Consider the following 27,637-nt stretch of genomic DNA (forward strand, 5'->3'; position numbering starts at 1 on the left):
TTATTGGAATTGAAATATGTAGAATATTTTATGATAAAGAAATTGATATATGATATACAAAACATTATAATTAATTTGTAACTAATCTTATAAGACTACAGCTACTTCTCAAAATTTCAACAAAATAATTATAAAAATATTATGCTCTATAAGAATTTTAGTGTTTCTATTAGTATTTTTATAACAGGAGATACAACTATTGAAAACCTATATAAGACTGGAGTCCCACCACCCAAAAAGAAATGTATTTCAGTCTTTCTTATGACTTTGCGACGTGTAAAGATCTGAGGTAGAAGCACTAATCAGAGCTACATTCTGATAGTAATGATGACCATTATTAAACAGCCATTAACAGAGGTTAACAGGAGAAAGATGTCACTTGCGGGTCTGAATATCACATGAATTTTGTTGAGTTTGATATTCTGATGTGTAACAATATATTCACACAATAAAGAAGATGACACGAAACCCTTCACTCCCACTTTCCTTAGTAAGCCTAACACCGGATGATTGTTATTCTTTAATAATGGTTATAGTGTATTTTTACACTGATTTCAGATTGCTTACAATCACTACGATGATGTTTGTAATAGCACTTTTTATTACATATGTACCATTATTGAAAAACCTAGATAGCCTCCCAAAAAAAAAATATGTGTCCCTTATTGAGTGGATATAAAGCACTGTTTCCGACATAAAGGAGGTACATTATTTTGTTGATTTCTACTATCTGTCACTGCCATTTTTATGACTGTGAAGCATGTAAAACATCTAATGTACAAGTGGTACTAAGCAGAATTGTTTTCTCTAAAACAGTAATTTTGTTCATTAGAGAACCAATCTTTATGACGAATAGAATGGTGTTAGACTACCAGCATTACAGTGGGTTTGGCATAATGACATATAACAATATATTTTTCTCAATGAAGAAGGCAGAAAATCATTTTATTTTTCATTTTCCTTTGAAAGCTTGACATGTGTGGTGCTTGTTATTCTTGTAAATAGCTACGTGCAATTTTTAGAAGTGACTTTGCATTATGGTACATTTTTTAAGGTTCACTAAGAATTATTTTAATAGAAAACATAATGTAAAATTTCCTTTCGTAAACTATATTTATTCTTTACAATTTATCACTTCTAATTAAACACAACTGTGTTCTCTGTTATTTAGATTTGTCTATGTTGAAAGTGCATTTCTATGGCAGTGGTGGATATTAAAAGACAGTAATGTACAAGATACATTTAAACGTTTAGTTGATGAAGGAAGACTTCAACTCCTAGGTGGTGGATGGGTAATGAGTGATGAAGCAACACCACATTATTCAGCTTTAATAGATCAAATGACATTAGGACACAAGTAAGTAAATATTAATTAGTTATCAGCAGTTAATATTGAGCTAAATAAGTTTAAATGATTTTAAGTTGATTAAATGCTTTTTCATTTACTTTTTAAGTGATAAAATATCAGGTGTACGCCAATTTTTTTTTAGCTTTTCTTGGTTCTAAAAAGTATATTATGCCATTCAAAAACAATTGAAAATTACAGACAAACATTTTTTTAACTCCACGACAAAATTAATTTTGCACAGGTTTAATTGTATAGAGTTCTAGATTGGTCTATCAAAATGGAAATATCACAATTTAAAAGATATGTCACTTCAGTTATTTTATTTAAACAAAAAATTAGATCATCACAATTCAAGACCTGACTAGACCAGTATATATAAGTAGGATCAGCTCCTCAGTATAGTACAAACCAGAAAAATTTTCATGAGGTATTCAATATCAACATACTAATACCGCAATCAATATTTTATAATATGCCAAGGTAACTTAATAGATAAACAAGGAATGCAGCTGCTATGGGAACTAATTCAACAAAAATACACCTAGTATTTAGAGACTTTTAGAATGTTAACCATATGAGTCAATCAATCAAAGCTAAAAGATCAATGTTAAAAAATTTGGTTGGGTAATTTTATCAGAAAACAAAGTCTACAATATTATAATTCTCATATATATATATATATATATATATATATATATATATATATATATATATATATAATTCTCAATAATAATATAATAAAAAGATATTTTAATTAACAATATTACCTTTATTAATTTCTACTAACTATTCAGACTTATAAATTACATAAACAACGTTTCACTTAGAATTCTCTAAGCTTCCTCAGGTGACAATACACATTCATACATACATGATACAAATTTCTCTTACATACTAAGAAATTAACTGGTCTACCCATCCTAGATAATAATATTTTACCCCCATCCTTGTTGCAATAGATCCCCCTACTCATACCTGACTCATCTTATCTTTAGATAATTATCTCTTTATATAACCTGATTGCTATTTCTTGTGTATTGAAACCTTTAAAATGCATATATTTTTCTCAAACATTACAAACATTGAAATTATTATTATTAAAAGCATTAAAATAATATTTATTAATTTACAATATGACTTTTTTAAATTAAATTGACATATATGTTGCTTAATTCGGCTATGTTCGTTCTATAGTTGACAGCATTTATATTTTTCTTGATATATATCATTTCTAGAGTGGTCCTTTTATATGTATTTTGCTCTTTGTCTAATATATATAATATTTTGTACTGTTGAAGTGACAGCGCTCACAAAACATACAATAGAACATGAACACTTGTTCGATTTGTGTATTTAATTTATAAGTTTGTATAGTTGATTGGTTAATTACCACAATGTTCTATCTAAAGAAAAATGTAGTTTAAAATTTTTTAAAAACCTTTTTGAATACAAGAAAAAGAAAGCGTTGGTATCAGCAAAAAATAACCAGCAATATTGATATTTTTATTCAGGCACTATGAATCATTGAGAAGTAAAAAAAGGCCTAATGGACATCAATGTATAGAATAAATAGCTTCTATATAATATATGAAGTTGATTCTGTTAAAAAAATTAGGAAAAATCCATCAATGGAGTGGAGAAATACAAAGCACAGCATATCATATTTTGACAAACTGTCTGAAGGGTAATCATTTTTTGTTTACTTTTTTGTTACAATTACTTGTAATATTTTTTTTTTTTTAAGCAAATGAATTTTAATTTATGGTAATATGGTTTTGAACAATTTTATTATGATTTAACATTTAATTATATAGAAAAAAAATTTTTTGTAACATTTTTCCAAATCAGTCAAATTTTACAAAAAAGTGAAGGATGGTAATGAAATTCAGTTAACATTTTCTTGCTTTTGACCTCATTAATCTAAACATTTGAAATTTTTTATAACGGCTTCCGCATATGAAACAGTAATGTTCTTAAATATATGAAAAGGTTTGCCGAGGAAGTGAGGGAGATATAAAAAAAGGGGTATCACATCTACAAAAGGTCATGAGGAGCAAATTTGTTGTGCTTATTTATTTATTGCCTCTTGATATAGGTAATATTTTTGAAAAAAAAAAACAGAAACTATCTCCTCCCTCAAACATTTTAAATGTCTAAATTTCAATCAGATTTAATTAAAATCTTTTTTTTTTCAGATTTATGAAGGACACATTTGGAGAATGTAATCTGCCAAAAGTAGCATGGCAAATTGATCCATTCGGTCATTCAAGTGAAGTTGCACTGGAATTTACTGAAATGGGTTTTGATGGATTATTTTTTAGTCGTATGGATAGAAAAGAATTTGACAAAAGAAAACGGGGAAAAGAATTAGAAATGATTTGGCAACCTGATACAAGAGAAGGTAAATAATTTGGCTACTACTTTGACATAGATATAATAATAATAATTTTAATTTTATTTATCAACATTCTTGAACAAATTAATTTCTATCAAACCAGAATCTGTCGTCAAAAAAATCATAAAAAAAAAAACAAAATACAGAAGAAAAAGATACACTAAGTTAGATTAATAATTACAGTTTTAAACTAAGTTACTTATATTGTAATAGAAAGAGGAAGAGGGTTTTTGTTTGTTCAGGATAAACAAAAAACCTACTTGATTAATCGCAACCAAATTTTTACCCATGTTTCTTGGTATAACCGAGAAAGTTTTTAGATATACTTCATGCTGAAAAATCTCTAAAAAAAGAAAATATATTTATATATATATGTAGTAGCAAAAATTTTCCAGTTGAAGCACAAACTTTAATGAATTGAATTAATGAACTGTGAACTGTAAGCCTCCATCACTATGTTAGCAAACTGAATGATTGGAATCAATCGAATGAATAATATTGCAAATAGAATTAAATTTACGTTAAATAAATTTAAACATTTCTGTTTAACAATAATGGGCTGTTCTTGTGGGGACTGTGTCTGGACCAGAATGGTGAGGTGATGCGAGCACCTAGTGGGAGGCTAGACTGATCATCACCACCAACTGGTAACAAACACGGTGCCTCTGGAAGTGAAAACAGGGTGTCCCAAAGGAGGGTAAAGTTGTGAATTAAAAATATTCATAAAGGAAAAAATAAATTAATTCTTTTACTTCATTATTATATTTCGGTCACCATGGAAAAGAAATAAGTTGTGGATGTTGTCAAAGTTGCATGTACTTTAGTTACCTCGATTATTATTATTATTCTATTTTTTGTAATTTAGTTTCTTTTTCAGGTTTTTATAAAGCGTGAATACTATATTATTATTTATCAGTATTATTCTCATAACAATGAGGATAATGTAGAGTGTAGGAGTTCAGGGGTGGAGCCCTCTGGGTAGATGGGAAGGCAGCCAAAGCAAGCTGTCCAGGGCGCCGGCTTCCCTGACAAATTGGGAATGGCAAGTGAAGCGATCATGGGGTAGGCCTGAGGAGCCCCTGAGTTGGCTCCAGGATTCGCCTGGGCTGACCTGAGCTGGAAATTCTGGCTAGACAGGCCAGCTAGGAAATAAGATATATTATTTTTTTTTTAAATATACGAGGCTCGGCTGATAAATTTTGCAGACTAGTGTGCTACAAGGAGACAAAGTTGCTATCGAGTTGGGCGTGGCAGCATATGGTAGCTAAAATCCTGCTCTACATACCTGCAATAATGAGTTGAAATCCATTTACCGGTTTGTTTTCAGTAGCAGTTAAAATGGAGTCGAGTACGACTCCAGTATGTCAACATGGTTGAAACATTGCACAGGGATCAAATTTTTAACAACAGAAAATGTGAATCCTTCAAATATTTTTCATCGTTTAAAAGCGATTTACGGTAATGAAACTGTTGACAGGAAAACTGTGAATAGGTGGGCACTGAAATTACGCAAATGTGAAACTGGTAAGGTGACAATTGAGGACACACCTTGCAGTGAACAATCAGTTTCTATGACTGATGAGGAACATTGAAAGGAAGTGCATCATTTGATTCAAAGTGACCGGTGAATCACCCAGCAATGCATCGCTATTCAGTTAGGCATATCTAAAAAACGAGTAGGCCATATTATCGAGCAATTGGGTTACTGTAAAATCTGTGCACAATGGATACCATGCAAACTCTCTGATGGTTTCCGCAAGCTGAAGTTTGAGCCTGTTCTGCATCCGCCATACTCGCCAGATTCGACTCCGAGCAACTTTCACTTCTTCCCTCATCTCAAAAGTAATCATTACACCACCGACGATGAGGTGAAGGAAGCTGTGGCCATTTGGATCTGAGAAAGACCACCAGAATTTTTCAGTGATGGACTGAAAAAACTTCATCACATGTTAGGAAAAATGTATCAATGTAAATGGGGATTATATTGAAAAATGAATACTGCATTTTGTATCTAAGGTATTGTACTTATATTCATTTCTTATTTCATTCCAATATCTCTTTTCATTCCCATGTTATGCATATATGTGCAAAATTTATCAGCCGAGCCTCATACATAGGATTAATGTGCAGATTAATATTAATTTTATTTTATGTCTACAAGCCATAAAGCACAATATTATTAACAGAAGTATAAAAATGTATGAAATAAAGAATAAACTTTTTTCATTTGAAAGTTTTAAATAAAAATATATAAATTTCATTTTCTTTCTTTTTTCTTACATATTTAAATGCCATATACAGTTATAAAAGAATATTAAAGAAACATTGCCAAAAAAATACAATATAAAATGAAATACAGCAATATTTAAATCTAAGTTAAATTAATGTATAATTAAAGTTCTTTATATTTACTGATTAAGTAATTTTTTCAAGAAATTGAGATATTAATAACAAAATAATATCATTAGTTTCAAACTCCACATGGTAACAGTAGATAGTAGTTTCTAAACAAGTTTTACATTAATATATAGTTTGGTATTATTGGGAGCATACTGATAGAGCATTTTATTTTTTAAGATAACCTTATGGGTAATGTGTATTTAAATTTCTTAGAAAATATATTTGGAGTAAATTTCACTACTAATGAAAAAAGAAATGATTTTTCAACATTGATAATGCTCTTCCTCATTTTTGTAAAAAAGTTAGGAATTATTTGAATAAGATCAGAGTATTTTTTCAAATCAAAATTGCCCTGAACAGCCTTCATTTATCGATTGAACACTTACATTATTTTATAAATCGTGATAAATTTTTATTGGAAAAATGTAATTTAGAGGTTAAATGCTATTATGAGTATAGGACAATACTTTGAAAGGTTTTTTTTTATGAGAATCATAACATGCAATAAGACTTTTTTTTTCATTTAACTTTTTATATAAACTGTTGCTTGCTCAGAAACTAGGAGTTGGAAAACCTAACTTTTAAACCACCTGGTATGTAATGCACCTAAACAATTATCTTTGTGTGATTATTGACTGTATTACCTCCTAATTAAGTTATTAAGATTATATTATAGGTAATTTTGTTATAATTTTTATTTCTCTTTTAACTGTTTAGGATGTACATCATATATTTATAATTTATCTTTCTTAAGCTGATTAGTTACTGTTTATTTATGTTTTGTATGTTTTTTATTTTTAAATATATTATTGCAGTTCTTAGTATAACTTAATTAGAAATATTACCTAATAACTTTACGTAAAACCTAGAATGTGCTGTAAATTCTATGGTTTTATATTTATTATAGTAGATTTACTTAAGTTATGCGTTAAACTGTGTGTTTTAATATATATGAGAATGTTCAGTCATTCTAAAAACTGATGTAAACATTATTACTAATTAATTATATTAAATAAAAAACCAGTTATCAATGAAAAGTCTAGTAAGACTTTCCCGAACAAACCTTCTTCTTCTTCTTCTTATTATTATTACTGTTCTCTCAATTATTAATTTATTTTTAACAAAGTTATTATATTTAACATATAGTTAACTCAGCTTATTACATATTAATATTTGTACAATATATATTTGAATATTATTATTATTTGATTTAATGCAATTGCTATCTACAGATTTCATATGTATCTATGTTATATTTGAGTGTAAATATAGTAATATTTAAAACATATCATTATATCATCATCAGTTGAATAATGTCATTATTGTATATGATGATTATATGTCTTTCAAGAGATTATTTTTATATTTTACACTCTCTTATGTCATGTGACCATTATTTGGTGGGAAATCAAATCAGTATTCACATATGTTAATCGTTATTTATGGTCTTATATGATGTTGGTTCCTTTTTAATATCTGTTACAATTAAAACGTTAAAACATTTTTCTAATTTTAAATTAAAATCTTTATTAAAATTAATTTTAAATTAATCTTTTTTTTTAAATTCTGCAATGTTACAAATGAGTGTTATGGTTTTAATAAATCTTTATTGGGGTCCTACATAAGCTAAGTTAATATAATTTACTTATCTCGTATTTTGGCGGTTTTATGGCATATATTTTTTTTTTCAATTATTAAAAAGTTAGTTTTTTCACCATTTTGGGGGTTTAATTTACAAAACTGATATTTTATTCATCTTAATAAACCTTACATTAGTGCGTTTGAACCAACTTGAATGCTTACACCGCATAATGCATAATGATTATTATAAAATTTTAATTTAATTTAATTTTTGTATTTTTTGTAATTCTCTAATGATATTTAATCTGAGTCTGAGACAAAACGTGTTCACACATACATATTGAATTCAATTAACGAACTGTTCGTTTGTTGAAAATATAAACAATTATTGAATAAATATCAGTTTACTTAGTGGCACTAAAAATGTCTTTCATACCTTCTTTATTATGTAGAAACCTTTTTAGACTTTGAAAATGCATATAAAAACAGATTTACATTTTCAATCTTATTATGAAAAAACGAATAACTAATTATAAATCAATAAAGTCATCAAAATAATCTAAGTTTTCAGTGTATTTCATCATTAAGAGACTGTATTGTATTTAATCTACGGTAGTATAAGGTTACCAGTTACTCAAGTACTTGTTTTATGAAATGAAACACAGGAGAGCCTGGAACATATATTGATCATCACATGTTTGAAAACTTTTACCTTCCCATAAAAAAAATGGAAAGGAGACTTCCTTAAAGCGTCTCACAACATAAATATGTATTATTTTGTTTATCAAAATTTTAAAGGATTAATTGTATTAAGGAATACACCTCATCCCTAACAAACAACATCATACTACAATTAAAGATTAACAAATAAATAAAAAAATAGATAGATTATACAAAGTTCACTGGGCAGACTCCTGTAAAAATAAACTGTTCATAATTCAGATATTAAATTGTATTTTAATTGGTCAAATCAGTTCAATTCATGTTTAAAAGTCTATAAAAGCGAATCAAATTACTTTTTTCCACTACATTGTAAACAAGGCTTAACACAGACTTTAATGCAAACAAACCAGACTGTTATGTACAAATAATTCTCCTGAACTGGATTTTCAAGCATTTACTACAAATTTAATAAATTTCAGTTCAGAACTTAGGATCATATAGCTTTTTTTTAATGAATGGAAGTTTTCTCTCTGTCATAAACTAAAATCATCTCCATCTAAAAAAAAAAGAAAAACTGTGCCATCCACAAATACTACTATTTTACAATTAAAAAGATTATTTATGTAGATTAGAAATAATGTTATCATGAGCACACTACTTTAAGGAATGAAAGCTGATAACCCCCGAGTCCTTCCAAACTCATCTTAATTGTATACTGTGATCTAATTTGTGAAATAGCTCATAAATCATTCTAGATGGTCCTCTTACAGTGGCATTACTCTTACAATAAAATGATATATTAGATCTACTGTGTTAAACGTTTTGTTAGTATCTATAAACCTTACTATTATTTAGTTCACAACATAAATCATTAATTAATTAATGTTTTTCCATGCTAATGTCATTTCAAAAACTAAATTAATTTAATTAAACAACTATACTTCTAAAAAAAGGAAAAGAAAAAAGATGAAAACATAACCCTCTTCTCTTTTAAAGATTTTAACAAAAATGTAATTAATATAAAATGACAATTAAATCAATGCTTTTCTAAATTATAGTAATAACCACTGGAAATTTCATAACATAAAATATGATATGCTCTTTATTTTAAGCTTCACTAATTATAATACAAAACATATTAATAAATTTCCACTAAAATCATCCAGATAAGCCCAAATAACCTGTTTAAAACTCTTTTTTGAGTTTAAAAAAGAGTTTAAACACATATATACATTCTGATACACAAATATAAAGTTATTTAAAATACTTTTTGTTTACAGGATCAAAAGGAGAACTATTTACCGGTCAAACATATGATCCAGATCATCCCTATCATCCTCCAACTTCCTTATGTTTTGATGTAACATGCACAGATGAACCTGTTATAGATAACAAATTGCTTCATGGATATAATATTGAAAGGAGGGTAAGTTTTTAGTTAACTTTTTTAGTATTAATACAGATCTTAAAATTTAATCCCATCTCCAATGGATAAAATAAAAATATATTATTATTGCTCTTATAAAATTGTTTCTTTTCAATTTATTAATTTATTTCTAACCAAAATAAAAAAAAATCTTAAGTGGACTACACATGACTTCCTTGTATGCCTATTAAATTACACATTTTTTTTAAATGAAAAATACATAAAATTTTATTTTATTAAAAACTTCTGATATTTCATTTTTTTTTGTTATTGAATTATTAATCATACATTTTTTTTTACAAAGAGAGGTTAATAATTATAAATAAATCAATATATTTAAATTTTAAAAAAAATAATAGAAATGGAGTGATTCAAACCAATGTGTCTTTCCCTAAGATCCAAATACTTCATTAATTAAAATTTTATTTGTCTGTAACTCTGGAACCAATGAAAATAAGTACCACTTATGTGATATATCGTTGAAAAGCTCTTAATCAGGGCTTGTTATGGCAGTTAAGAAAAAGTCCAATATCCAATTTATTTTTATTTTTTATTTTTTTGGACACTTTTGGTTCAGTCGATTGCAATCAAAATAGGAGGTGCACAAATAGTGTTACAACAGTCCTAAATCCAAAATTTCAACATCCTATGGCTATTTGTTTTTGAGTTATGCGAGATTTGTACGTACATACATATGTACAGATGTCATGGTGAAACCAGTCAAAATGGATATTTCCGTTGAAATTTGGAAACCTAAATTTTTCGCGATCACAATTCCTTTACTTCATAGAAGGAAGTAAAAGTAATGCTAAAATAAATTTTTTCTCCTCAACCAAATCCGTGGACCTTACAATTTTCTCCTCAAAACCAGTTTGTTAAAATTCTTATTATGTTTGCCTTCCTTTACTTCATCCATAAATTCTTGTCTAGGTCTTCCTCACACGTTCGACCCTCTATTAAACTTTATTAATGTAATAAACCAATTGGAATATCAAAGCAAGAGCCTATAATATTCTCCTTCTTTTAGCTGCTGTTGTTGTTGGTGGTAATGATTTTTAACCCACTCTTTTTAATTACCTACTCATTTTCCATTCTATTTGTCCAAAGAAAACTTTAAAATACTTTTCCAACATCAATCTTGGAACCCTCAAGTTTATTCTTTTCCATTTTTCTTAGGGTACAAAACCGGATCTTACATCACCTTCTTGGTTAATTCTGTATATATTTCTATGATTGTTGCCAAAAATTTTCACTACCAGCCCACTGAATTTCACTAACTGACATGTTATCCATCTTTCTGTTTCCAGTTTTACATTCTCTGGTTTTCCATACTTCTTCATAGATGTCGCATTCCAATTTCAGTTTTGCAACATTTTCCTCTTCCTTTATGAATGTCTTGTGGTCTTGTGTAGTTCCCTGCTGGAGATCCAAACAGGGGATTGTTATTAAGGAATCTTTTACAAGAAACTTGCTTACTGTTTTATGACTGTGGATGTCTTCGCAGACCTATTTTAGAATAATGCATTAAACACGTAAAATATTATACAAATTATTACAGATTCAATTTTTTATTATTATTATTATTTAACTTTTATCGTATTAATATAAAGCTGTTAAATACCCTAATATAATAATACTTCAGACTATTTAAACAAAAAATTTATTGTTAAACATATTTAAAATTTGCTCTCTCTTTTCATGATGAATTTAAAAGCTACTTCTGTTTCAATAACATCTTTTTTTAGAAAAAAAAAATTAAGTCAATATGCAATTCAGTATGGATGGTCTTCATTGTCCCTAAAATTGTGAGCTGGATCCAGGGATGAAGTAGGGCATCAAGTTAAATGAGAAGTAAAGTAGCATTACAGTTTGAAATGAACCTTGATGTGGTCACAGTTTATTTAATTTTGCCATTTAACATCTTCTAGCTTATTATTAAATTTATAAAAAAAATTTTATGAAAAGATTTTGAAAAGGATCTAGAAACTCAGAGATTTCAAAGTAGAGATGGCTCTATATATGAATACTTAAAAAGCAGTTTTCTTTATATAAGAAAATAAAATAGTAATTATATATAGTACAAGAATCATATATAAAAATAAAAGTTTGAAACCAGATGTATAGTTTAATGTTAAACAATTTTCATTATTCAGTAGATATATATGTTATAGAAACAGATGAATTTTTAGTGATTTTATAAAAAATAAATAAAAATGATTATTTACAAAAAAAAATGATTCACTGTCACTTTGAGTAATCTTCTACTTAGAGATAAAGTGCGTGAAAGTTAACTTATATACAATTTAAAACACGTAAACTCACCTTTATGATTGGTCATCAGGCTCTGTTACTGGGTCACATTGTAGATATGATAAGACAAGATTTAACTTTCAAGAAAGGCTGATAAGGTTCAATAATCATAGAGACATTTCCTGTGATAAACAAGGAAGGTAAACATTCAAAAAAATTTTTATTTCAGGCTAATGACTTTCTTGAAATTGCACAACAGTGGGCTTCACCATATAAAACTAATAATGTTATGTTAACAATGGGAGGAGATTTTCATTATATGGTTGCATCATCATGGTTTAATAATCTGGATCGACTTATGAAGTAAGTAAATTAACTGTATACATACCACTTAACTATCAAAAAATTTGTAAAACTTTCAATTTCAAAACTCTGACTAATGGTTTGTAAATAAATATTTTTCATCCTCATCTACTTGTTTGAATGGGACTATCCACTATTACTATTACTATCCACTAACTCCTCCATTTTCTGGATAGAATCAAATTTGGCTAGTTATCCAAAAGAGATCTTTAGAAAGATTAAGTAAAGTTATTTTGATTAACAATCCTTAATGGATTTATTAAAAGCTGTAAAGATGATCTTTTATGCAGTAAGCTATTACTAAGAAGGGTTTTTTCCCCCAATCATTCCATGGAGGGTGAAAAAGGAAGCAAAATGATTTTTCAGTCACTCCATCATTGATCCAACATAGAAATTAATTACTAATATTTACTTGACCAATACTCTAATGTTTATTTCTTTCAGCAATTTCCCTTAAAAGCAGCTCTAGAAGGGAAAAGTGGACTGGCATGTTGTCTAACTTCTGTTGCAGAGGTAGTTTCTTGTCTTTCAGCTACAAGATTCTGGGTTCAAATCCTGATCAATCTTGGTAATTTCCACATGTTATTAAATTCAAACGAGGGTGTATCAATATAAACAAGACTTTATTTTTTTAAAAGTTTTATTTAGGGTAATCAAATAGCTATGCATGCATCATTTTTGAATGTAATCTTCTGCTTTGGAAATACATTTTTCCCAGGAGGTTTTTGATTCTGGCATCATAAAATGAAGAGGGTTGTGTCAGAAGCTAATTGTGCACAAAGGCCTCCACTGTCACAATATCTTGAAATTGTTGTCCTCCTAGTGCTTCTGTAGCATGGGGCCGAGCATTGTTATGGAGGAGAAAAATGTCTCGAATTAGTTGGTCATATCTTTTGGAACAATAAGTAACCTTTATCTCATTCAAAAGTTCACAGTAATATGCAGCATTTATAGTGTGACGCTTATGCAATGTGCAAAACACCTCACTGGTTGAAAAAACAGTTGTAAGCACCTTGCCTGCTGATAGCCAAGTCTTGTCTTTCACAGGGACTGCCTCCCCCACTCCATGCTGGCTTGTTGGATTCGGGCATGTAATGATGGACCCAAATTTCATCGCAGGTGATAACTCGATTCAAAAATGCATTCCCTTCTTCTGCAAACTGTGCTGAAAGCTCTTGACAACATTTTCATTCTTGGAAACATTTCAACTTATGTTCTGCTGTCAAAAGGCGAGGGACCCACCTGGCACACACTTCATGGAACCCTAGGTCTTTTGTCATGATTGTTTGACAGCTTCCATAACTTATTCCTACCTGTGATGCAATTTTGAAAACTGCCAGATATCTATCGCATTTAATAAAGTTAAAAATTGCACGAAAGTTCTCCTCCATAATGCTGGTTCAAGGATGGCAATCATGTTCCTCATTTTCAACCTGGTGACGTCCTTCCTTAAACTCCTTATGTCATGTAAATACGCAAGTCCTTGACAGTGTTTGATCCCTGAGCTGTGCAGTCAATTTTTGCAGAATTTCCACTGGTTTTATGCCTTCATGAGCGAGAAATTTAATGATTATGTGTTGCGCAGTGGAAGGATGCACCTGTTGCTCTGACATCGCAAGTGCTACTGCCAAACTTGTCTGAACTGGACACTGCTTCGTCTCTCCCCAATCCTGAAATCCCCACCAATGCACTCGAAGCAGCTGCCCACTCCCTTCAACCTACGTGCTCAGAATGAAAAGTCTCATTTATATTTGGTACACCCTCGTACATCATTCGTAATTTTTATTGAGAATAGGTACATCATACGTAATTGATAACTCTTTTGTAAAGAAAATTCTTTCTTTAATTTCTTAAACTTCAAACAACACTTATTATTATTAATTGTGTTCTACGATTAAGTATGCTCCTAGGTAAGTTTAGCAGCTTGTAATGTAGTTCTGTAATCATTATCTAACTCGATTAAAAATTCTACCTAATAACTCCTGGCTCACTCATTTAATTCCTTCTCTTTTAATTATCCTAAAAGAGCGTGAATTCAATAATTTCCAAGGATATTTCTAAAATGTTAATTGGGTACTAAAGATGAACTGAATATCTAAATTAAGCAAGAAAATAAACTACCCTCATTTACAGAGACTGATAAATCATCCCTTCCACCACACCTCTATTCCTAATAAAAACAACAATGATGTCCTCTTCCTGACTATCAATTTAAGTTGTGTAGGCCTGACCCTGATAGGTTACCAGTATGGAGGATGTCAAGATCTAAAGACCTGAGTATTACTGGTAGATTTGTTTGGTAGGGTAGTCTACATGTTTGATCATCCCACCTGCTTATTTGACCACCCTAAACAACTAAACTTTTTTTCCTATTTAGCCTCTGGGAATCACCGTCAGGTATTTCTTCAGAGGATGATGTGTATGAGTGTAGTCATGTATAGTCTCATGTTGACCATTCCTGAAATGTGTGGTTAACTGAGACCCGACCACCAAAGAACACCTTTATCCATGATCTAGTATTCAAATTTGTACAAAAGTAACTGCCTTTACTAGGATTTGAACCTTGGAACTCTCGACTTCAAAATCATCATCAAAATTTGCAAAGATGTATTCACCACTAGACCAACCCAGTGGGTTTGACTAAACTTCCTGTATTTGCATATTAAGCTTAATGACTAAAGGACCCTTTGGATAAATACTGAACTCCCTTCAATAAAGCACTAAATTTACTCTTGCCAATAATCTGAGTGAGGCTCAAGTGAATATTGGTAGAAATTTTCATTTGCATTGAAAGCTTACAAAAAAGATATGCAGAACATAAGGCATGATCATGATGAATAGAAAAAAAAATTGTTATTTTAAATAAATAATATAAAACTGTAAGTGTTAATGCATTTTTTCAGATACATCAATAAGAATCGTACAGATGTAAATGTTATTTATTCAACACCAGCATGTTACTTAAAAGCTGTTCATCAAAGTAAAGAAAATTGGCCAGTAAAAAAGAATGAAGATTTTTTTCCATATGGTGGATCATATTCAGAAATATGGACAGGTTATTACACATCAAGACCAACTTTAAAATATTTAATTTACAGAGCAAATAATTTTTTTCAGGTAATTAATTTATGCATAATACATAAATATATTTCAGTCAAACCTTGATTATTAATTATTACTTTTTTACATTTCCCTTCCCTAAAAACATAAATTCTCTTTAGATATAAGAAATAAATTCAATGTTATGGAGCTATAATTTCTGTTCTAATACCCTTACATTAGGTTAATTGTCAATAAAGCAGCAAGGAAATGATTCATAACTTCTGAAATAGCCAATTTACTCTATACTTTTCCTTGTATAATTTTTTTTTTGTGATTTGTGCATAAAGAAAGGATTATTTCTCCATGTAATCCAACAAAGAACAGATTGTGTGTGTTAAGTTTGAATCATTTCCTTTTTTCTTAAGATTTATTAATATGTGATCCTTAGAGTTTATGTTTTTTTTTTTAATATGTGATATCCATCACTTGATTTTTATAACATTTTGTACATTGTACATTAGCGTACATAGATTAGTTCAGGTTAATTATTTGTTCATGGTGGTTTATTTTATCTTCATTATTTTCAATATTTACAGTACATCATTCATAACTTACTGAATGTTTTATCTTTTCCTTCATTCACTTTTATTTACATGAGTAGTCAAAAACGACAATCATGTACTAAAATATATAAACCTGATTATCTATGAAGACGTCAGTATTTTGTTAATTTGGCCGCAGAGGGATGCCCTCCCTATAACTATTGCCTCTACTGCCCGTAGAGGCAATAGTTATAGAAGAAAAAGGAATAGAAATTAAAATCAAACTTGTTAAATAACTAATAATTCAGTTTATATGGTGAATTAATCATAAAAATATATATATATATATATATATATATTTTTAAAAAAAAGGCAGACAACACAGTTGTAGGATTTTCCCATCACAAGGCTAAAGCTGAATTCTGAGAAAGTCCTAAAATTGTGAGTTGTTTCTGATGCACGGCTTACATACACATATATACACACAATTTAAAATATTTATCATTTTATTTAAATATAATATTTTATCGTTTATTTAATTGAATGATTGTAACTAAAGTGCATACCGTATTTAATTTTTGAGGGTGTGGCGATACTAACAGCAATAGTCAGCACTAACTAAACTAATGTAATTTCACAATTTACATAGATCAAATTTTGCTAGTACGGTCGGCAGACTGATATAGCCAGCCACAAGGCTTAACACACCAGATACCAAGTCAACTGGACAATCGAGACACCCAGCCGGACTGAGTTACTTTTTTTTACACTTTAAATATTATTTGTTTATTTAATTTTATCGCTCACCAATGACATTACAACATAGCAGTAGTTTAGAGCATTTTTTGAGGTGGAGATAAGATTTTGCAATTTTTTTTACAAATATTGTTATTTTTTAATTGTTAACAAATGTGCCTAAGAAAAATATGACCTTAATTACTTAATTAGGCAAAATTTAGAGCTTCTGAGGGTGACCTTGCTCTACAGCATCACTCCTTGACCTTTTACATTGAAAATTTAATTGCATCAATGCCCCATATATAAAAGTAATATGACAGAGCATAGTCAAAATTGATCTAGTAGTTCTGGAGATATAAAGTGATTTAGAGACCAACACCGAACAGACATACATATGAAAATTAACATCTAGAACATTTTCATTTGGTTTTTTGGGTTCCTAGGTGTCAGAACATCAAGAGCCGGTGAAAACTGCATATGCTGAAATTGGACCAGTTACTATACTTTCATTTATAAACTTTTATGGGAAAGTAAAGATTGCTGGATATTTTTCTATATGTGCATACGTGTGGTGCATGTTTGTGTGTATAGTGTAGTGGGGAGTTCTTCCACTCTCTTGTTCATGTGTGTTGCTTGCTCAGTTGGGTTCATAGACCCAACTGAGTGAAAGTGAACATGGCGTGTCAATCTAATATAATAAAGGTGTCATAATTTTTAGTTGCATTCAAACAATGTCATTTTATTATACAGTCCACTTATCTGTTTTATAACCAGCATCCAAAGATATTGAAAAATTCATCATAAACCATCAACCTCACTGATCTCTTATAATGAATATCAAATATTAACTAAATGGATAGGTCATTCAATAGATAAAGGAAAAAAAACTGTAATATATGAAGCAAATAGTTCAGGATTAAGGTGTAGTAAATATATTGAGTTTATAATATTACCACAGAACAGAAGGGAATGAAGAGTAGCATCAAACAAACCAACTGACCATTTACGATTGAAAACATTGAAAATAATGACAAACAATTGTTACCATTAATAGAGAATGACATTAAATTTACTAAATAGCATCTTGTGGATCTTAAGAAGTCAAGATTGACATCAAAATGTTTTGATTTTACGTAAATTACGATAAACAACCTTTATAATTATAATAGGCAATGATATTAAATTTATTAAACCACATCTTATATGTCTGAAGTAGTCGAGATTAGTATTGAAATTCAATATTCTCCAAACATCGAAACATTTTAAAAAATTTTGTTTTTTTATTTAAATATTCAACATATCCTTTAATTTTGTAATTGAACTAATTTGTTTTTATGTAAATTACGATAAGATATATTTTTAAAAAACTCACTTTCCTAAACAGCATATATACAATTAACTGCATCCAAAATCCCTTTTTTTGTAATAATTTGTTAAGGATCTGTTACGATATATGTTATCTCTGTTGTAATGCAGAACCCATGACTTGTTCTTCCACAATTTGAGTCATTTTTTTCTTATTTTTTCACAGTGTGAAAATATAAGAAGAAGTTAATTAATAATTTGACCTTCAGGAACTCAGTAAAGGTACATGATCCCATGAATATCGAGAAAAAAAACAATCATCGCTTTGAATTTTGATCATCTTCAGTATCTTCTTGGCCATCTTGGAAATGCTTAAATCACTTAAAAACTCACGCATGTGATAAAAATTCACTGACATATGCTTTTTTTAATAAAAGATAAGTTTCAGTAGCGGTTTTTCAAAGATTCATATGAAATTTCATGACAATTCTTTGCTCTAATAAAAAAACACCTTATCATTTTTTTGGCAAAAAAAAAAACAGATGATATCCAAACAAAGGACTAACATGTCTATAAAAACTGGAATGGCAACAATTGAAAGAGAAGGCTTCATGCTACATAGCTATCAGTCATTTGAATTTGGCGCATGTGGAGTCTTCTGTAGCAGCATTAGTCTTTTTATTTAATAGCCACACCTTGTACGTTTGTATGAAATTATTTAAAAGAATTCTTAATAGAATCAATTTTTAGTAAAAAATTTTGATATTTCAATTTTTATACTGAAATTTTTAATATTTCAGGCATGTAAGCAACTAAGAATACCTCTTAAAGGATTATTTGAAGATGAACAAAATGTAATGGCGCGAGCAATGGCAATAGCACAGCATCATGATGCAGTAAGCGGCACAGAAAAAGGTTTTGTAGCAGAAGATTATAAACAATATATAATGGAAGGTACAGCTGCCTGTCAGAAAATTTACAATGCAACATTAAGGTAATTTTTCATAAATATTTATAGAAAAATATATCTATTATAAAGATTCTGAGAAAGATGGATTAATTACATCTTTTACAAATTGACAGTTCCACAACAAATGGATAACAGCATCAAGAATAAATAAATATTTTATTCAGGTAAGAAATCCATTACAAAGATCATATTCAGTCATGATCTTTGTAAGGATTGTAATGGTATATTTGTAATGGAATTCGGTGGTACATTTCTTAGAAATATTTTTTCAATTGAAAATTACAAACTTAGCTACAAAATGTCTTTTTTATTTATAAAATTATTGTATTTTATACAAATAGATCTATGTACTCTACTCACTAGTATATAAAAATAAGGTCGGCAGCTGAATTCTAACACTAGTTCAGAATTTAAAAAAATCAAACACCCACATGAAAATGTTAACTGAATTATTCTGTTACAGAAACAAGAAGTAATTGTTTATAGATATCTTTTTAATGGAATTTAAGTGTATCAAATTTTATCTTTTTAGGTCTTATAGTTTCTGAGTTGTAGGGTGAACAGAATATAGGAAATTTTTTTATGTATCAAGACTTTCTACAATCGTCTTATTTTAATAACTTATTTTTAAGTCAAATAATTAATAATTTTTTTCAACAATAAAAAATTAAGTTTATAAATTAATATAACTTTATAGTTACAATAAAATAATAATATTTTTATAAATTTTTTAGTCAGTGGAACGAAGAAAAATTGAATTATGAATTCTGTCCTAAATTAAATGTTACTGAGTGTGCAACAACTGAGAAAAATCCAAATTTCATAATTACATTGTACAATCCACAAGCTCATTATAAAAATCATACAGTTATTGTACCTGTAGAATTAGATTCATATAAAATCACTGATTTGGAAGGTAAATATATATATATATTATGTAATAATTATAATTTTTAAAATAAAATAAAAATTTTCATTTTAAATACATTAATATGATTATATTTTTATAATTCCATAGATAATAATGACCAAGTATTCTGCTACGCAGCTCCAGCTATCTGTCCACCAAAGCAGAATATCCAAAAAAAGAGTGTAATATCCTCTTATCAGATAAATAGGATACAATTTAGGATTTCCACAATTTTTTACAGATATAAATCTAAGTTTAAAACAATAGGGAGAAGTAATGCTGAATTTTAACAACTTACTAGTTTTTAATGGACAGATTGTTTAGTTGTGATGTTTAACGTTTTAGTGTCCTAATACATTAATGAACACTGACCTAAAGTATGAGTAAGGAGAGGAAAGCAGTAAAAGTAAAAAGATATCTATTATAGATTTGGAGGTGGTTATTCTTACTTGAAATCAAAGAGGAAGTATGATTTAAATTGTAGTTTATGAAGAAAACTTGAATTAAATTCTTAGGGTGTAGACAAATGTACAAATTCTTAGGGTCGAACTGAGAATGTACAAGACCACACTTCATTTACACTCATACATATCATCCTCATTCATCCTCTGAAGTATTATCTAAAAACGGTAGTTACCGGAGGCTAAACAGGAAAAAGGAAGAAGGGTGTAGACAAATACATTTGTTAGTATATTTCAAAATCACTATAATGCATTGCATATATTACTTATGTCCTGTAAGTAAGATCTTAAATTCTGCACTCATTCTAAGTGTATATATCATCAACTGCTATTAAGTTTTTATCTGCAAAGTTAATTAGTACAAAATTAGAAGTGCTTTGCTAAATTTTTTTCAATACTTATATGTAACCATCACCATGTGAATTTCAGTTTGGATAGTTGTTACAAGAAATCATACAAACACTCCAGTGAGATTATATTTGTGATGGATGTCCTTTTCAACCGGTGTATTTATTTATTTTTTATATTTAATTAACAAGTCCAATATCATTTTCTATTTCTTTTCTTCTACACTACTCTTTTATGATAATTAATATATCCTATATCCACAAATACCTGTTTCACAAATTCTGATTTTTATTTTCTTCTACAGGTTTTTACTCTTCCCACAACCCACTTCTACCAAATTAACTAAACATAAATGTCTTATATATAATTCATCTATTTACAAGATTCTGCCATAAACTACCCCCCCCCTCTCTTACTTAACTTTAGACTTCTTTGTTTTATATTTTATTGACCAACATTTTAACACTTGTATCACCAAATTTCAAAGTCCTCTTTGTTCTTTTCTTTTCTCTAATGTCAATTTATCATAACCATAAAATGATATATTTCAGATAAATATTTCCAAGAATTTCTTGTTATTCTTAGATTTAAACTAGATAATAACAGATTTCTTTGATGTATGTCAGCTGATTTTTACTCATGTAATCTGCTTTTTGTGTCTATGCTAGGGCCACATGGAAAGTTCTCAGCCTAACACAAATGGAGCAAGTATATGACCAAATGACTATGATATTTGTCCAGAATAATCCTTTAGATGACATGCTGCAAAGTTTCACATGTGTGCATTTAGTTACTTGTTTGTGGAGATCGAGTAAAGCAAATAAGTTTTGACATGTTTCCTCCTCATTTTGAATGGTATAAAAGTAGGCTGTTGAATTTAAATGTAGTTGTACTTCCATTGAAGATGATGAATGCTCAGGGTAACAAAAAACCACTACGATCAACGAAATCACAAAAATCCACAATGTCATATTAAACAATTAGGTTGATGATGTTGCAAACATTTTGATAGACCATGTCCACTATGTTTTAAGTGATGTTTTGGGTAAGAAAATGTTTTCTGTTCAATGAGTTCCACTTTTTTTAACAATTGAAAGAACACATACTGTACTCTTTTCATGGGTGTTATATAAATGCAATTCCGGTGTTTCTTTGATGTTTTATTAACCATAGATGAAATATGGATTCAGTAATACACAAAGACCAATCAATTAGTGGGAACAGGTGAAAGTGGGCCAAAGAAAGAAAAAATGGTACTTTGCAGGAAAGCCATGGCTATAGTTATTTTAGATTCTAATGCATGGTGCTTACTACATGGATAAAGGTAGGACAATTACCCAGAAGTAGTATGCTTCACTACTGGGCTGACTGAAGAATGTTAATCAAGCAGAACATTACATATGACTAATGATCTCATCATTATCATGATGTTCTTTCCTCACAATTATGCATTTGCACATAAGTCATAGGTTGTTGCTGCAAATCTCCGTAACCTATGCTTTAACATGCACTGTATTCATCATATTTGGCTCCCAACAATCACTTCCTCTTCCCAAACCTGAAGAAATGGCTTGCTGGACAAAGATTCAATTCAAATGATCTGTCAAATCTGAAGCAAGTGTTTATTTTGCAGAGTTGGACAAGTCGTATTATACTGAAGGTATTAACATTGTTGGGAAGTTGTTGGTCAAAATGTATATTAGAAAATTTCTGAAAAATCTTGTGCTTTCTTTCAGACTGAGATCTTTCAAACAGCCCTTATATAGAGCAACTAACCTTTTTAATTTTAGTATCTGAATAACAAAGTTCTCCTATTTCTGGAATACAATTTTAATACATAAACTACTGGGCCCAGTAGTGTGTGTACCTTAATACATAATTCCAATGAATCTTAACAACTTTTTTTTCTAAGGATAATTACTCCAATAAAAGATTTTATTTGAATTCTGTACCACTTCCTCAACACACATGTTGTAAAAGCAATGAATATAAGTGACACAATACATCACTTTTCTATTGTAAAAATTTTTTAATGCAATTAATTTTAATTTTTTAAATTAAATTGTTATCTACATATTAATAAAGAGCATATTTTCAATTAATACAATTTAAATCGTTGTTATTAAAATAATAACTACTATTACCTTTCCTGCTAAGATCATTATAGTTTCAATGTTAAGTACTCTTTACCTTTCTTAGCTTCATTCTTTTATCACATTTATGCATTTTGGAACCACTACTTTGTCAAAACTTATTGTACTGGTACTTTTAAATTATAACAGTACTCAACAAAGAAACAATTTATATCCTTTACTTTTCCCAATTTTCTCCTGTGGTTTGAAAAAAAATATATTTTCATAATAAAATTCTATTTATAAATTTTTAATTTTCTCTGTAAAAAAAAAGTGTATTATAAATAATTTTATAGAATTAATTAAAAATGTTATTTACAAATACTTAATATCTAAAACTAGATGGCCATTTCATTTGTTAAACAATCATCACCAGTAAACACTGAAGAAAAAGTTTATAAAAAAAAATACATTTTATAAATAAATGACAAATAAATAAATATGGGCAATCTGTGTAGATGGTTTAAATAATTAAGATATTTTTAAGCTGAATTTGCACTTTTGTAACAACAGTTATTTTGCATTCTTACTTCAAAAAAAAAAAAATTAAACATACTTGTTTAATAACAGCTTTTAAGTTTATTTATTTTCAATTTTTATTTTTATTATTTCACCTTTATTATTTATTTGTTAAAAGTTTAGTTTTTATTTTCTTAAATACATTTTTCTTTCATGTGATGATTATTATTTAACAAATAAAATGACCATCTGTTTTTAAAATACAGACCTCTTTTAAAATAAATAGAGCTGTTTAGCATAGCTCCTCTTTATTTATATTACAAAATAAATATTGTCAAAGCGTCCTTATTTTGTGAGCATGAATCATGATAATTATGTTTTTGTTGACCTTTAAATTTGATATGAAGAGGTAATTTGGTCTTGTCAACTTCATGCCACTCATCTTCTGTCGTTTCCAAATTTTCTTCTACTCTTTCTCTTTTCATCTCAAAAGACTGGTTTAAAACCAAATTGTCATCATCAGCTGAAGTGTCTGAAATGCTATCTGGGTCATATTCATATTCCAATAAAGAAAATATACTTCCTTCATCATCGCTGTAAAGTATGGCATGAAATTCTTCATTAGTCAGTACATTTTGTTTTGAACTATGAGATTTTATTCTGCTACAATTAGGCTGATTAGCCATACTGAAATTAAAAATAATTACAGTATATATGCATAAAAGCGAAAATAGAAAAGAGCAAAGAACTGTTAATTCAGCTTTGAAAAAACAATAAAATAGTCAATATCCGGTAACTTAAAATTTACCTAATTTGAAACTAAAAATTATAATGAAATACAACTACAAATATATAATGAAATGTGTTGATGTAATATTATTAGTGCCTTATTTTCACTTGCAACTGAACATAATATAATGTAGCATACATATGATAAAAAAAACTAATTTATAACGAAAACACTTTGAACAACAATCAAACTACAGAACACAACATAAAACTAACAATGACATGAGGACAGACTGGTAATTAAACAGAAAAATGAAATGATATAGAATGGTGAATAACATTATTTGACATTCCTTGCAGACCACAAACATAAAACAAAGCATTCACATAGTCCAAGAAATATTATTGTGTACATTGTAAAATTAATTCTGAAAAGCCAGTGAGGCTACTTATAGCGTATGAGTAATACAAACCTGAGTAATGCCGGTGCATCTCACGCCACTCAACGTTTTAAGAACTCACTTTTTGTTGTTTTAACTATTAAAAAAGTTTCTTTCTTTCTGTAGTGAACCAAGTGTTTTAACATTACCATAAAAAAATAATTCAATAATTTTAATTAAAAATAGAATGGAAAAAGATTTATGTAGGGAAGAAAAATGTCTATTATAACTGCTGTGAATCTCAGCCCACTGTAAAACAATGTGGACTGCTTTCTATACTTAAATTAATAATTTTCAATAATTACTATTAGCTTTCTTGAAATAAATCGAAATTTCACCAAATAATTCAGAAAACAAGTCTTACAAGACTACAGAAGTCTTTTGAGATACTTTGTATTTTAGATTTGTTAATCCTATGAAAATAAGCTTTTAAATAAAAAAATATGTATATGTATATATATATATATACTCTTTATTTTTACACAGCCCAGTTTCCTGTATCACACTTTTTGGAGGGAACAAAATGAAAATGAACATTAACCTTCACACTACTAAGCAATGTTGAGCTTATTATATGTGTATTTCTGCATAGTTGATAATAATTAGATTATAACAAAAGATAACTAGACCAATGAAAAAAGATGTTACAAAAAAATAAAACAACTGTTATATATAAATTTTTTTCTACTTGATTTCAGGACTCGAATTATCATATGATCTTTTACCTTTACCTGCTGAGGTTAAAGCAATTCTGGGGCGTTTAAATTATGCAAGTCATCCGCATGAATTAATATTTCAAGCCATGAATTTACCACCTCTTGGAATAAAGTCATTTCTTGTGGAAAAAATAAAACCTGAATCAGATGGGACAAAAAAGAAAAATATTGCAAGCGGTAAGTAAAAAGCAGTTATGTATGTGTGTTATATATATATATATATTTTATTTTATAAAAATTCAGTTAATAAAATTCTTCAATTATGTATTTCCACATCAAAATGGGAATTACTCGGCTGTAGTACCGATTATTTATATCCTTTAGAAGCATTTATATTTGAGGCGTCCTATTCTTCCCTCGATTTCACTTTTAAATGGCAAGTGCATTTGTAATCGGTTAGAGGGTCTAAAGATAATCACCGGTAAAGCCCCTCAGGGCTTGGAACGGAGGGGGTGGTGTGGCGACCAGAATCGCCACAAGGTAGGTGTCTTCCCCTATGAGGTTGGAATGTATTTTTTGTCTATCCTCCTTATTTATTTTGTCATACTGAGTAATCCTACCCTACTAAAGGCATTTGTATGTGTGTCTGTCTGTGTGTGCGTCCCTCTTAACTTATCACCAATGTACCGATAACTAGCGGAAAATCCAGATTCGTTAGTACATGTCTCGTGTATACTTGTTATTATATATCGATATACCATATATATATATATATATATATATATATAGATGTATATATATATATATATATATATATATATATCGATGTATATACAAAAAAAAATATATATATATATATATTAAAGTTTTGGGAAAATTTAGTACTTTTTAACCAGATTGGAATTTTTGGACGAAATCACAAATATCTTGAAAACGGTCAGTCCTAGAGCTCTGAAAAAATTTTTCGACTTCCCATCCGCTCCCAATGGTACCCATCGGATGATAATGTTTTCAAGTGATCTTACTCCTTTGATTTTTATCTGTGGAGGTACATAAAAGAAAATGTGTATGTACCACTTATGCCTGCTACTCAACAAGATCTGTGAAATCGAACTATTACAGCAGTGAATTCAATAGCTAGGGACCAGTTAATCTGCGCGTGGGAAGAAATGGACTAACAATTTGACATTTGTTGAATACATAAAATAAAACTTTGAACTTTCCTCTATTCAGTGACGTATCATATGTGTCGTCTCTACCTATTGTTGTTCATTACAAATAAATATTTAAAATATTTTCCTTCTTTTTGAATAACTCTATATTTATAATTTAACATTATACATTTTATAATATTTGTACAATATAGTGTAACTTATATGATTCAACTTCTTTTTTTAAGTATGGCGTGGGGTCCTTTGAGTATTGATGATTAGAAAAAAAAATAAGGCTACAGATCCTAGATAGTTGGTAAAAAAAGATAAAATTTACCACCGCTTTAATAATACTGGACATGTAGGATCAGTATGGTTGGAACCTAAATAAGATGATACTGCTAAGAAACACAAATGGTTCTATTAATTACTGATAGATAGTGTTAGAAGAGGTGAAAGCATACAATATGTTACAGATGTCCTGCAACACACCAATGAAAATATGAATACTGAAACATGGGTATTTGTAATGCATGAATTTAAGTCAGATCAATGTTTGGTGCCCTTAAATGTAAACCGATAACTTATCAGAATTTTTATATTTATTAATGTATAACCTTTGTTAAAATCAATGCCCAATTATTCTTAAAAAATAACAATATCTACAACTACCTTTATCAAACAACACAAAAGATTTGTTTTCAAGTAATTCAACAAAACATTGTATTTCATATCTTACAGTAAAAACTGGCAATGAGTTATATATGTATTCCTAGCTTCTATTAAAAATGAGATTCACTATCTATTTATTGATGGTAAAGTATGAATTAACAAAATGTAAACAGCTACTCTTACATCATAGTAACTAAATTTTTTTTCATCAATGAGAGATCTGATATTAAATCATGTGCTTTATTGATATTGCAAAAAATCAAAATGGCAATTTTCATATTATCAATAAACACTATTTAAAATACTTTCTAAAAATGAGAATGGTCTAAATAGATAAATCCTTTCTAAAACCATGCTGAAAATATGTCAATATGTTATATTTTCAAGATAATATATAAGATAAATATAAAGAAATGAGGACAGGAATAAAATGGTACTATAACTTTGAAAATTAAATGCAGAATTATTGTTATCGATGATAATAATAAAAATCTTAAATAACTGAGAAATCATTATATTCATAAAAGATTTGTTCATGACAGTCATAATCTCTATGTTTTATTCAAAACAGATGTAGGAATTTAACAATAATCACAAAATTTTTACTATTTTTAAAATGAAAAATACCAGTTTTAACATCCTGGATTTCAATGGAA

General features: G+C 28.8%; 1 protein-coding gene and 1 long non-coding RNA gene across 2 annotated transcripts in view; one reads left to right on the top strand and one right to left on the bottom strand.

The window, feature by feature from the left end:
- Nucleotides 1-23,128, bottom strand: part of LOC142332324 (uncharacterized) — a 30,287-nt gene extending 7,159 nt beyond the window's left edge. Inside the window, exon 1 of the long non-coding RNA XR_012758253.1 lies at nt 22,887-23,128. This is a non-coding gene — a long non-coding RNA (uncharacterized LOC142332324). The remainder of the gene's footprint in view (nt 1-22,886) is intronic.
- LOC142332323 (lysosomal alpha-mannosidase-like) overlaps nt 1-27,637 on the top strand; it is an 89,575-nt gene that overhangs the window by 38,971 nt on the left and 22,967 nt on the right. The window contains exons 4-11 of the mRNA XM_075378696.1: nt 1,172-1,357; nt 3,544-3,749; nt 9,668-9,813; nt 12,293-12,426; nt 15,330-15,543; nt 18,854-19,047; nt 19,758-19,939; nt 25,201-25,395. Coding sequence (XP_075234811.1) covers nt 1,172-1,357; nt 3,544-3,749; nt 9,668-9,813; nt 12,293-12,426; nt 15,330-15,543; nt 18,854-19,047; nt 19,758-19,939; nt 25,201-25,395 — 1,457 coding nt within the window. The remainder of the gene's footprint in view (nt 1-1,171; nt 1,358-3,543; nt 3,750-9,667; nt 9,814-12,292; nt 12,427-15,329; nt 15,544-18,853; nt 19,048-19,757; nt 19,940-25,200; nt 25,396-27,637) is intronic.

Source organism: Lycorma delicatula, chromosome 11 (assembly GCF_047948215.1).
Source record: "Lycorma delicatula isolate Av1 chromosome 11, ASM4794821v1, whole genome shotgun sequence".
Taxonomy (NCBI): Eukaryota; Metazoa; Arthropoda; class Insecta; order Hemiptera; family Fulgoridae; genus Lycorma; species Lycorma delicatula.